This window comes from Apostichopus japonicus, chromosome 3 (genome assembly GCF_037975245.1).
Source record: "Apostichopus japonicus isolate 1M-3 chromosome 3, ASM3797524v1, whole genome shotgun sequence".
Lineage (NCBI taxonomy): Eukaryota > Metazoa > Echinodermata > Holothuroidea > Aspidochirotida > Stichopodidae > Apostichopus > Apostichopus japonicus.
This window is the reverse complement of record NC_092563.1, coordinates 9,267,956-9,281,859: the sequence shown is the minus strand read 5'-3', so window position 1 is coordinate 9,281,859 and position 13,904 is coordinate 9,267,956. Positions and strand designations below refer to the sequence as shown.

Sequence of the window (13,904 nt, the reverse complement as noted above, 5' to 3'; positions counted from 1 at the left end):
TATGATTGAGCTTTTCCTAACCTTCATATTAAAGGAAAGCACAGAAAGAGCTTTGGGCTATGTGTTCAAAGGCATCACATCAACATGACAAAGTGAACCACCCAACCCACAGCAAACAACAACACACATACATGCATGCACACACCAACACACACAAGAATACTGTACATGCTCACTGGAACATTGCAAGGTTGCCAAATATTTCATATGTACACTCTAACTGATTATTAAAAAAATCCCATTACAAGAAAAAACTGTTTAAAATCTATTTTAAAACTATCCAGTTTCAAGATAAACCAAATATCTGATTGAAGGAACAACAAACAATTTCCACTTTCATAGGTTTGCTTGTAGCTTCCGTTCTACAGGGCTCAATGTTAAATAATTTAAAAAGTTAATGCAGCATACAGACAGTTATGCTCATTTTCAATTAGTAGAAATGAGAAATTGCAAAGCGTTTCAGTACAGATTTCAGACGACATCCTTGCTTCATAGTCATTCCGATTTCATCCAAGTTAGGTCAAGCAAACATTCTTTCAACAGATTTTAAGCACATTTCATTTCAAGCAGTTTGAAACTTCAAAGGATGCAAAGCTGATGCAAGCCCATTTGACAAGCAGTGTATGATATTTTCGGTGGTCGCTTAAAACCGGTCACCTTTAGCTTCATACCAGACACCTCAGAGACTACGACCATCCGTGCCTCTTCTGTTTCTTCTCATCTTTGTGGTACATCTCTTCTTGTTCCATGTAAACTCTATCGTAGCCTTCCTCTAAATCTACAACATCTTCCGTCCGACTGATGATAGAGGGCGCCTGGTATGGGAGGCTGAGGATGGCACTCGCGAGTGGTACCACGGCATTGGCATCTTCTTCATCTACATGGAGGATGCCAAATTCCTTGAGAAGCTCCGAGGCTGCTGAAGTATCAAACTCTACGTCGGCGTTGGTCTTGCTCTTTACCCAGCGCTCGACATTTCTCTCGAGGATGGAGGATCGAATACCACCTAGACAGATGAAGATAAAAGGGCTATAGTCACACAAAGAACAGCTAAAAACTAATTATTTGCTCCTTCCAAAACACACGAAAGCAGACTTGACCCTATCTTTGTAACATTACTGAGTTTACACTGTGTAAGGTTTCCAGTTTGCAAGTTCCAACCGAATCTGTGGAATATTTGGTATTGTTATGAAGGTACCGGTTCGAGGCTGATAGGTTTACAGGCATATTTATACAAAATTATAATTACGGTGAAAACTGGATTATCCAGACACTCCAATACAACAGGTTTTCAGGCCGGATAAGAAAAAAAAATTGAAATTCATGCTACCCGTCCTACAGTACATTGTAGTTTGTTACAGTACAGTACAGTTGTAGTTCTGTGCACAATGTGGTGTCTACCATAAACTAATTTGACAGTGCTTTGGCATTTACTCTTATCTGCATAACTTGTGTATTAAATTTGCTGTAACTGTACATAATAAATGTACATAAACATAGACAAATCTCACAGCATAATACAATACAATATTACACAATAATGAATGGTTAGCTGGTATTTATTTTTAGTATTAATTTTAAGTACTAATTTGCTGTAACTGTACATAACCATAGACAAATCTCACAGCATAATACAATACAATATTACACAATAATGAATGGTACCAATGGTTTTGCACTAAAAAATGCAGAAGAGATTTAATGGAATCAATATTGTGTGCTCAAAATTGAGTCTTTCTTTATGATGGGACAGGCAAAATGTTTACAAAGCTTGGACTCATAACAAAGAGTATTAATGGACCAAGTCAAACAGACACTGCCTCAAACAGCCAACAGAGAGTGTGGAAGAGTATTTGAAAGGTTTTACCAACACCTTGCTAATGTTGAATCACTGACCAATAAATGGGAACGGATATTTTTCTTTATTCCTGCTATGATATTGGTGGACTAGAGTAGTATATTGCTTGGTCTATCCTATGGCTGTGGAGCTAAGTACTGTAAGACTGCATTGTAGCAAAAGACAGCATTAAATGCAAATGTAAGGGATTGAGGATGGAGAGGAACAAACATCCATTATAACATCTATTGGACAGCCAGTATGCTTGCTGGAACTCTCTTCAACAGTTAGCTAAACTATAACATGATCAATGGAGTTGAGATGTTGTATTGTGAATCTCTATAGACAAACTTCAGTCTGCCAGTCTAACTACAGTACACTACTGTACCATTCTCAGGGTGATCAAAACATTGAACTGAGTTTTACTCCAACTTGTTCAAGACATTCTATATAATGCACGTTTTGCTGTAGGTGAACATGTGGAACACGTGGATAAACAGGAACCACTATACTGTAGATGACATGTCATTGGATATCAGCAGAATTGAACAGGCAATCTTTTAAATACTTGTCTTTCTAAAGGCTAAAAGCTATTCACTGACTTTGAAGTCACTTAAACTTTCTGGTGACAAATCATCACTGCAACTCATAAGAATTTAGTACAAAATTCTATTCTATAAGCAATAAGCAATTCCAAAAATCCAAGGAACAAATGGAAATCTCTTGTCTACATATCAGGCACCGCTCAAACCAAGACAGGCAAAACATTTCCTTTGATAAATTTCCTTTTTTTTTTCTTTTCTTCCAGGGAGTCTCCTACTTTGTTAAGCCTTTTAAGACTCTATAGGAGACTTCCTTTCCCATTTTACACAATTGGCGATATAAAAAATAAAGGAATTATAAATCCCTTTTCAAAATCGAGAAGAATTGCAATATTTACCGAGTAACTGTGATTGGCTGCCACTCTTCTCTGCTGTCAGGGGTTCTGTGGAGGAGGGCCTTCTATGACTGAGCAGGAAGGTGTACATAATCAGAGCCTCCTTGAAACTCTCATCCTGGGCTCTATCCACCAACAGGGCCAGTAATCCTCGGTTATTGGCTACGTTCTTGTAATACAGTGTCCTTGAGAGTTGCATCAGGTACTTAACCCTCCTATTCTTGTAGCTGTTCCAAAATCTCAACCCCGCCAGGCCGGTCACTCCGGCTACGATTAGAGTCCATTTCAGTTGTATGTCCGCTAATGAAGAGACCGCCTTGACGAGCAGCGTCAGGCTGCCGACACCGACGCTTGTTGCTATGAGTCCCTGATCAAATTTCGACATTCGTATTTTACCGTCTGGCAGTAGCTGTTCTAGAGCGGAGGCAGGTACCTCTTTAAACATCTTGAGAGAGAGTTTATCCTGACCTTTGGGCCTGACGGCCACGACGACTCTCTTGTAATATTTCTGAGGTGGGGGCGCACTCCTCTTGGTAGCCCAGTAGAACAGGGACATCGGTACTTGCTTGTACCAAGGTTCTCGTTGCTCTGGTATCTCTCTACCCAGTGCCCAGAAACGAAGTACATCGTAGTTAGTCCTGTTCACACTTACCTGAGGAGAATACATACGGGTAGGTACAATAGTTCAAATCACATTCAAGCAATGCAATAGAAAAAATGTTATTTGATTGAGTAAATTACATGAGCTACCTACAGTAGCCTACCTTACATGAAATGTTATTCCTTATGCGTGTGTATCAACAGATCTCATTTTATGATTATCAATTGACTGGCTTCCATATCAGCAATGAAGGCATTAACCAGACACACTATTAAAGGCATTGAAGACTCGCCCCAAACCGCGTGCCGCCATCTGAAAAAGTTAACTTTCCATTGCTTGCAAGTGAAGTTTTTTTTTGTGTCCCTACAAAATGCAGACAGTAATGAACGTGATACCTTGTTATCTTTTATCTGGACCTGAGATGTTCATCGCTGCTATGCACACTATGTGTTGTGGGTATTGACCGTAGCTGCAGGTATTGACTGTGCACTAGTGTCTAATTACCGACGGTAGCAAACTGTGTGTGTATTTTCTGGGATCGATGGTGGTGTCTAACACTTCTGTTACACCTCATTCGAAACTAGGTCAGATTACCGGCATGAGACGTTTCTTTGTGCTTGAGTCTTCAATGCCTTTAAGTGAAAGCTGGGTGGCTGCCTGCATTGTCATTTATATGATGATGATCAAGCACAACTATACATAGACTGTTGCATTAAAAAATAATGCTGCACCATGCACGGATCTGAGTACAGCAACAGCAACGAGAGAGTTACCTAAAGACTCATCTCTTTAACTTCTTCATTTGATTGTGATGTTGTTTGACTTGTTTTGTGATGCGCCTACGGCAGCTACCTCTTGTTTCTAAGTTGGTGCTATATTATGATCCACTGTAAATATATTATTATTTGATCAACCACATAAGAAACGTAACATGAGGCTGAATGGTTTGAGGTTACATCTCAACTGAAAGAGCAGTTTTTTAAAGGGATAATCCACTTGCAGACAATGCAACACTGGAAGAAGAATATTCCACAGTTAGCTAAAAATCCAATCTCAATATCTTGTTCCTATTGTAAGGTATGGTTGACTGTGGTTGTAGCTCCATGAATAATGTAATTTATTTTTACTACTCTAGCCAACCTGCCCTGCCCCCCCCCCCTCCTCACCCAATTACTTTAGGAGGTTTATCACAGAGGGAGGAGGGGTGTGATGTCATCTTGGCAGATATTCTGCAAAAATGTTACTTACCTATTATGATCTTACTGTCAGTTTGTCCTTGAAATGTGATATGCTTAGACTGTTGCTATATAGCTGCAAATGTTTTCTCTGTATAAATTGAACATTTGAAATGTAGCTGTTTTGTAGAAATATTGTCATCCTCTGTGGATAAATGTTTTAAATAATTCAAAACAAAAAGCTTTTTGCAGCTCATTGCCATGATGACATCAATCAACCTTCTACTGGCAGATGCATTCGCAAAAATATTCACCAAATTTGACAAATTCATATCTTTGCCCTACAAACTGATATGAGGATGTGGTTTTTGACCTCAAGATGTTGACTATGAGGATGTGGTTTTTGACCTCAAGATGTGGGCTATTACCAGCACTTTTGTCAACACAGCCACAGATGTATCCCTTTACGGTAAAGAGTCTGTTCTACAGCATGAGACTTAGAGCCTACTTGTGCTGTGGGCCAATCATTTACTGTACAATCATCAAGATCATTTAGAGGGCACCAAACCATGTGCGCAATCGCTGCATCTTAAAACAGAAAACTTTGGAAGTCTGTACGTTTAACACATACTACTAAAACCATAACTCCATGAAATCAATTTAATTATTCATCATAAGGCTTCTAAATGTGCATATTGCTATGTTGATAGCTTGATATTAAAGGCTCAAACCAAATACAGTAATTCAATGCCACACAATGTTTGCTGAATATGAAAAAGCATTTAGGCTTGCACCGTTAATTTATATATATATTAAAACTTAATCTTAAGAATAGAGCATGTTGACGAAGGAAAAACTCCTTACTAAAATGAAAACTGAATTATTCAATTGATTACCATTACACCTTCTCCAGCTTCATGTTCATCCAGAGCCTTATTGACAACACTCTCAGAAAGCTCGTAAAAGTTTGCTCTCTCCATGAGAGCAGCCAGTTTCTGTAGCAACCAAAACTCACTGTCCTTCATCTCTCTCTTAGGCACCTTTCTAGAAGTTACTGTATCCTTGTCAGGATTTATTGCATCGAATAATTGCTGTTTGAAGATAGAGAAGGGATGAAATGGAATTATATAAACCCAAACCAAAATTATAAAAACTTTACAAATGCTTTAAGTAAAGGAATTTCTGGTTAAGTTTTCAAATACAAAAAGGAGATTGGAAGAGTAAAGTATAGAACTACCAGACTGAAGTAAAATGAATAATAAATTTAAAAAAAAAAACGTTATGCATCATATCGTAATCCTCACCTTTGTTTTTATTCTGTTGTTTGACTAATTGCCAAATTCAAAGTTTTCTTTCGCCTTCCAAATGCACTGGTACCCTTGACAGCTACAGTACAACGTAAATTCTTCTCTATACTGGCATTAATGCCACTTAATAACTTAAAATAGACTGTTTACACTTGTCGAAATTAATATCAACAATTAGACCTACCTCACTTTGCATAGCTCATAAAGCTAGCCTAGCCTATGGTATATAAGAACCTGTGCTGATATTATTGTCATTTAGTGTTGAGGATACTGTCAATACAATATTAATAACACCTTTTCAAAAACCTATTGGGAAGTTGAATCTATTTGCAACAGGGTACAGTACTTCAAAAGCAAGCCATTGCAATCTAGATTAAATCCCAAGTACTGATACATGTTTTCCCAAAGAAAGACAACTCACTTTGAGTTCTGATAGATTTCCATGGTACTGGTTAATGATAGCAGAGTCCAGAGCCGTGGCAAACTTTTCAAATTGTCTTTGTTCATCCTGAGAGAGGAAATCGTCCTGCATCAGTTCTCGAACCAAAGACCTTCTGGAGATTGGGATGAAACTTTCAACAAATCCATCTTCCTCCGATGGCAGTTCTAGAGCTGGTTTTGCTTGAATAGCTTGAGCAACTTCTGGTTTCGGAATTAACCCTCCTTTGGCAACTGATGACGGAGTCTCAGCTTTTGGCTTCTCCGACACTTCTGTTGATCCAGAAGATGATGCTGAGAGAAGCCTGTGCCAACACTGGCAATTAGGGATGAGCTGTTGAAAAAGAGCAGTGATTAATTTTGTAAGCGTACCCTGGTCCAACTTTATCGACACAATGTAAAAATTGTCTGTGCAGATTAGACCTGTACCGACAAGAGGTTTTTGACTTTCTTGCAATTAATGTAAGGAATGATGTATGTTTCTGTACAAGTATATCACATTATACAAAGACACAAAAATAGAGGCATCTTGTGGTCAGGGACGTAGCTAAGGCCTGATGATTGGGGGGGTGTAGTGGCTGAAATTCCAACTGGATGGGTTTTGGAGCTAGAAAGTTCCGACTGCTGCCTTGTACCCCCCCCCCCGCACTAATCGTCAACGATACGGTCAGTGTCAGTCAGACACCCCATCTTTCGCGACTGCACTTTTGTTCCGAACTTTTTTCGATACATTTGTACCTTATGGGGCAAAGTTTTTGCTTATGTTGATATGGCACTTTTAAACTTCCGTAGATTAGCATTGAGTGTTTTAATTGTATACCATAGAGAAAATGTATATCCCAACGGCGTAGCCAGGAATTTGAAAGGGGGAGCACTTTTTTGCGATTGATATGGGGGAGGGGTCTAAGGGGAGGGGGTGTCCCCCTCCCCTTTGAGATATTTTTGAACAATTGAAGGTCCTTAGATGCGATCTGGTGCAATTTGTTGCCAGTTTCATCATTATCATATGATATCATATTATCAGCAGATTTTGTTTCCTGCTTGAATTCTTTTACACGTTCTTTAACATAATATATCAGGACAAACTAAGGACAAACTTAGTGCTCTTTTACAATTTTTTCAGAAGGATGATTCTTGTTTATTGTCCAATGTCTGGACTTTAATACATTTGACGAACTTAACTGATGGACAATATAAACTTTCATATTTTGTAAGACAGCCAGATTTGCAGTGGCCTAAAAAAAAATCGTTATCGCCGTGTATTAGCAGTGTAATAATTATTTATAGGAAGTGCGTATCACGTACGATTGCTAGCTTAGCTTCATAACATGCTGTTCGTGCAACAACGTAGGAAGAATCATAGAAAGGATGAGAACGCACGTTGTCGTCGTCGTTGTACATACGGTTCGTGACATTCCATCGAGTGAGGTTAGGTAGATATGTATTTTATTACGCAGTGGCCAATTGTAGGTTTGAAATAGGCTATAGGATTAATTAAGCTAATTGCATCTGCCAAACTAAGTAAGTAGTTGAATCAGTAGGCATGAATGTTACTACGATTATAATCGAGTTAACGGAGCTGACGAGTATTCAAGATCAAAAGAGCACTGACAAAATACCATGCTAAAAAAACAACAGTTTTTAAACATTTTTTCGACACTCAAAGGGGGGAGCAGTCGCTCACCTGCTCCCCCTGGCTACGTCCCTGGTATAGCCTGAACTTACTTGAAGCTAGCGAACAGGGTCGACCCACCCAATAGCAAAATTAATACATAAATTATCCGAATTGAAGCTGGCGAACGTTGTGTTTTTTTTTTTTAGAGTATTCAAAGTATTCGAAGTTTTGTATGGTGGAGTATAAGGATCGCGAGATACAATTTCTCAATGTGACGAGGAAAACGTGGTAAATATGGCTGATTATAGGTCAATTTTGATCGAAAATTCTATGTCACTCACAAATTACAGAACATATCAAAATAAGAGTGCGACAGTCAGAAAAATTAGAGTGCGACAGTCGGAAATTCCGAATTGAAGCTGGCGACAGTCGGAAATTCCGACAGTCGGAAATTCCGACTGTCGCACTCAAATTTTCCAACTATCGTCATTTTTACCAAGATTGGGGGGGTGAGACACCCCCCACACCCCCCCTCTAGCGACGTCCCTGCTTGTGGTACTATGCAAGTTGCCCTTTTGTATTCTTACACATGAAGGCAGCCGGAGTGATGTTAATTTTTTGAACAATTATACATTATACATTCCTTGTGACAAATGGCATCCTACAGTATATGCAATGTTAAGTCAAGCTCAATACTGGCACAAATAACAAATCAGCCTAGCTCCCTACTGTACAATGAGTAGTACAGACATACAACCTGTCAACAATGTATTAACCAGTATCATAGAGCATCTGTACAAGTAGTTCTGCAGCTAACTACTAACTAATTGTCTTGCTGTAGCTGCCAAAATTTCCAGCCTAGACTACGCTGTGAGAAATAACATGCTTTAAATGTAATGTCTTTGATTCGTACATCATCCACACCAATCACTAGACTATTTAACTGTGTGCATACTGTGGGCTACAAACATTAAATCTTATGCTAAAGCCAAGACTCGCGCAAAAAGAAACGTCTAATGCCGGTAATCTGACCTAGTTTCGAATAAGGTGTAACAGAAGTGTTAGACACCACTATCGATCCCAGAAAATACACACACAGCTTGCTACCGTCTGTACTTAGACACTAGTGTACAGTCAGTACATACAGCTGCGGTCAATACTCACAGCACAGTGTAGAAACGATACAGCGATGGACATCTCAGGTCCAGCTAAAGATAACAAGGTATCACGTTTCATTACTGTCTGCATTTTGTAGCGACACAAACAAAAGGTCACTTGCAAGCAACAGAAAGTTAACTTTTTCAGATGGCCACACACGGTTTGGGGAGAGTCTCCAATGCCTTTTAACTTTGCACACCACATCATAGGCTAGGCCAAACGTTTGGCTCTAACATTTAGCCTACAGTAAGTAACATATACCCTAAAAACACTAAGTGCTAGCCTAGGCCTATGGGCATTAAATTACTTGAACCTTCAAATGTTGTGAGTGTAGGCCTAGATTATATTATCTGATCGGTACTGGCCACCTGCACTACATCCATACTGTACATTAGCCATACCTTAGCCTAGCCTAATTGTTAGGCTAGCCCTAAGTACAGCAAGGGATACATAGCCCATTAGTCCTACATAACTTAGTATGATTAATCTGCAACTATGTTGCTTTATCTATGATTTTGAAACCATTCATGATGTTCAAGAGCTGTGTAATGTCTACATACTTTTCTTTGAGAGTGAATTGAGAATGCAGTTCTTGTAGCCAAACGGCGACCCACCCTACCAAAGGAGGCTGCCATTTTCTTTTCTTTTTTGGGGAATAGAGGGCGCGGATCAGAAAAAGATAACTTTGAAATTTATAAAGCCTATAAGATCAATTCGCAAGAGTGTTTTCCTTTCTCATGTACTCGGAAAAGTGGCAATCAGGAGAACATCTGTTTAGAACTGTTACTACACATGTCATAACATGAATGGGCCTTCTCAGTGGGCGGATTGAAAAACGTGTGGTATGAAAATTGGAGCTGACAAAAGTTGGGCATTTATAGTCTACATGGCCATGATACCAGGAAAATGTTGGATTTCGCAGATGAAACGACGGAAAATTGAAGGTTTCTGCAATAGTCAATGCATCAAATATCGATGAGGAGTAGCCACAGAAATGTAAACGCTTGTATAACTTACTGTGGGAGAAGCATTTAACCTGGTGAAAACTTCCACAACTTGAAGACCACAGTAGTTTCACAATTTGCTGTTCACGTCAATGGGGAAATTATAAATAATTAGAAACGTTTTGGTGGCTGGCTTGTTGCACATTATGTGAGATTTGCAAGAAGTCCGTGCAATTAGGTGCACCAACATTCATTATTTTAGTCATTAATTATTTTCTTGGATCGTCTGATTTCAGTGCACCAGAATTGATAAAGCAGTGGATTAACATCAACGATTGGGCTTGCGTGCACTGTGGACCCGGCCGCGAATATTTTTTCCCCAAACTGAACTGACACTGAAATTATTTCCTCGGTTCTTATTGGCTCTCAGCGAGCACGTGATATACTTTAGTATTCAACATGGACCCCTCCATACTCTGTCGATATCAGTATAATGAACACGAACAAATTCAAGATATTCACATTAGCAACTTTCCAGAACTTTTGGTAGGTATATATGAACGAAAGTATATAGTGTTTTTAACACAATGAAGCAACTATTGCCAACTACTGCGCCCATTATAGGCAGTCCTCGATCGTTTGTTTGCTCGATTGACTCCGCTTTACACAACACGTGTAATGTAGCCTATTGTACTGTGTATAGTATACAACACAATAAAACACAGTGCATTTGTAATTGTATACATGTAGCCGATGTACATATGTACGAGGTGTTTGTGTACATTCGGAGTTGCGATACTTTTAGTTTTATAATCATAAATTCAAAATGTATTCAGTCAATGAATCATGATAGGCCTAGTCGAATGTGCAGTGGCCATGAAGACGGTGAGCGAGTCTGTGCCAGCCAGTGAGTGTACACACTCCATGGTGTACACAAAAAAAATTCATTTGACGACATGTGTCTTTTGACTTGTTAACTAGTTGTATATAGCTTTATAACCTATACGTACGGAAACCTATACGGAAACCTGCCGGCCGCGAATATTTTTTTCCCAAACTGAACTGACACTGAAATTATTTCCTCGATTCTGATTGGTTCTCAGCGAGCACGTGATATACTTTAGTTTTCAACATCGATCCTCCATAATCTGTCGATATCAGTTTGATCAACCCGAACAATTTTAAGATATTCACATTAGCAACTTCCCAGAACTTTTGGTAGGTATATATGAACGAAAGTATATAGTGAAGCAACTATTCCCAACTACTGCGCCCATTATAGGCAGTCCTCGATCGTTTCTTTACTCGCTTGACTCCGCTCTACACAGCACATACATGTAATGTAGCCTATTGTACTGTGTATAGTATACAACACAATAAAACAGTGCATTTGTAATTGTATACATGTAGCCGATGTACGTGTGTACGAGGTGTTTGTGTACATTCAGGGTTGCGATACTTTTAGTTTTATAATCATAAATTCAAAATGTATTCAGTAAATGAATCTAGATAGGCCTAGTCGAATATGCATTGGCCATGAAGACGCGCGAGTGAGTGTGTGTCAGCCATTGAGTGTACACAAACATGGCATATGGCGATATGTCTGTGTCTTTTGACTTGTTAACTAGTTGTATATAGCCTTATAACCTATAGGCCTACGTACGGAAACACATATGTTTACCAGCACCATTAGAAGTTCTTGAACATGGTGACCTAGTAGGCCTGCATTAACCGTATATACGTCAGTGGCGGCGGAACCGGGGGGGGGGGGGGCTTTGGGGGGCTCAGCCCCCCAATGAAAAAGTTGAGGGGGCAAATGCATGATAAGCCCCCCCAATATTTACCAAGGCTCCGAAACGTGCATCTGCCCATTTTTCAATGCATACTTGTCGATCTGTCCGATGCACACGTATACTATATAGGTGTAATAATTTTAGTAACTGCTGGGGGACCCTCGGCCCGTCCCATGGCTATAGACCACATTGTCACCCCAACCGCGTCTTCACGCCCGTGAAAAGTGGAAGCAGTGAGTGTGAGTACCAGTAAGCGTAACACGACTTCGTCTTAGGCCAATGACTTGCCTCATTTCAGCCAGTTCTCCAACATCCCCTTACTTAGTGGCGGAGCGTCCATATAAACAGTCAGGGGCGGATCCCCCCCCCCCCTGACAGACTCAAATGGACTGCTGGCGCCCTTTTCAGCTTTTCACTATACTTTTTACTTATTCGCTATTATTGACTATTTTATTGCGCTCTCATATACATATTGACATTTGTCATATTCTGTTGGTGTAATTGTCCGACAAAATGGCGACGACGCCTATTTATTCTCCGTTTATCTGCAAATTAGCAAGGCCCGGAAAGGGTCATTTCCTGCAATCTAGGGAGTATCTTTACTCAAAATTTTTCTGTACGCTCCGCGCCAACCTGTGGTGGCGCTCCGCTTAGATAGTGTCGAAAGCGCCCCTACAGACCATTCTTGCCCCCCCCCCCGACCAATACCCCTAGCTCCGCCACTGCCCTTACTACACTCAAAAACGTCTTTGCGAGTACACTACGAGTATAATAGCTACTCTCTTAAACACCATCGAATATACAAATTACAATGTTTTTACAGACTTTTACGTGCAATCTGAGAAATTGCAGACTTGAGACCCATATTTTAGGGCTAGGTATTCGCAGCATAAAACACACGGGAAGTGCCGTTTCCGGCCATCTGGGGGTTTGAAATAACCCAAAATTTTCTTGTACGCTCCGCGCCAACCGATGGTGGCGCTCCGCTTAGATAGTCTCCACACATTAGCCCCCCCAATAATTTTTCCGTTCCGCTGCGCCTGATATACGTATTCGTATTAGTTCGAGATCTCAAATTCACTAATATAGGCCGTACCGCCTTTACAGTAGCTCTTGATAACTGGAAGCCTCACATTGTATCTACATGTACGCACACTTAGGCCTACATACTAACTTAGCCTATATAAGGCCTACACACGTATTTTTGACATGATGCGGCCCATGAGGATTGGTATGACCAACACTAACAGTGTCACATACATTCATTGATAAACGCAGACTACCATTCCGGCTTTGATCAGCCAATCAGAATCGAGGAAATAATTTCAGTGTCAGTTCAGTTTGGGAAAAAAATATTCGCGACCCGGCCGACCCTCAATTAATTTAGCACTAAAGGGAGTACCGAATGTTGAGTATTGTTATGTGACTGAAACCGGAATTGCTGTAGAAACATATCTGCAGAAATGAAAAGAAATTGACATGTCAACTTTACTTTTGAATTTTCCTTGGACTACGACATACCAAGACTGAAATTGTGGCAAAGGTCATCATAGCACCTGCTGGGACATAAAAGTGATAACGTGGGCACAATTTTTGGTGTCATATGGCTTTAATAATGACGTTTGCAAGATCTCCACCATTCATAGGCGTACGGGACCATTTCATTTTTTTTTTGGGGGGGGGGCAGACATTTTTGTGCCCGAAAGTTCCCGTGACACTATCTAAGCGGAGTGCCACCATCGGTTGGCGCGTAGTGTACAAGAAAATTTTTGGCAAAAAATGCCTCTCAGATTGCCGGAAACGGCACTTCTGAGGCCTTGCAAGTTGCATCTAAACATTCTTTATTTTATAATCTCACGTTTTAGAAATTCACACTTCTCCAAAAATTTGGTAAATTAGAACAAGAAAAAATGGTAACATCACTTTGAAGGGGAAAAATAGGACAGTATATTTTTTAAGCTCCTATTTAGTTACCGTATTTATTATTTTAACACAGTACTCAGCTACCTCCAGAAAAACATACATTGTTCAACGACATGTAGGCGGGATAATGTCGCTGTGTCGGGTGAGACTGCAAGTTGTCTCACAAAAAAGTATAA

At 39.9% G+C, this 13,904-nt stretch overlaps 1 protein-coding gene and 1 long non-coding RNA gene across 4 annotated transcripts in view; one reads left to right on the top strand and one right to left on the bottom strand.

The window, feature by feature from the left end:
- Positions 1 to 343: 343 nt before the first annotated feature.
- LOC139962465 (transmembrane protein 143-like) lies at positions 344 to 9,737 on the bottom strand. The gene is made up of 5 exons (XM_071962446.1): positions 9,629 to 9,737; positions 6,279 to 6,629; positions 5,447 to 5,641; positions 2,778 to 3,426; positions 344 to 1,006 (listed from the first exon to the last, which is right to left on the bottom strand). The coding sequence occupies exons 1-5, from the start codon at positions 9,701 to 9,703 to the stop codon at positions 687 to 689; spliced, it is 1,590 nt and encodes a 529-aa protein (XP_071818547.1). The 5' UTR covers positions 9,704 to 9,737; the 3' UTR covers positions 344 to 686.
- Positions 9,738 to 9,763: 26 nt separating this feature from the next.
- The window catches only part of LOC139962558 (uncharacterized), a 35,304-nt gene continuing 31,163 nt past the window's right edge, over positions 9,764 to 13,904 (top strand). For all 3 annotated transcript variants that reach the window (XR_011791266.1, XR_011791265.1, XR_011791264.1), the window contains exon 1: positions 9,764 to 10,558. This is a non-coding gene — a long non-coding RNA (uncharacterized lncRNA). The remainder of the gene's footprint in view (positions 10,559 to 13,904) is intronic.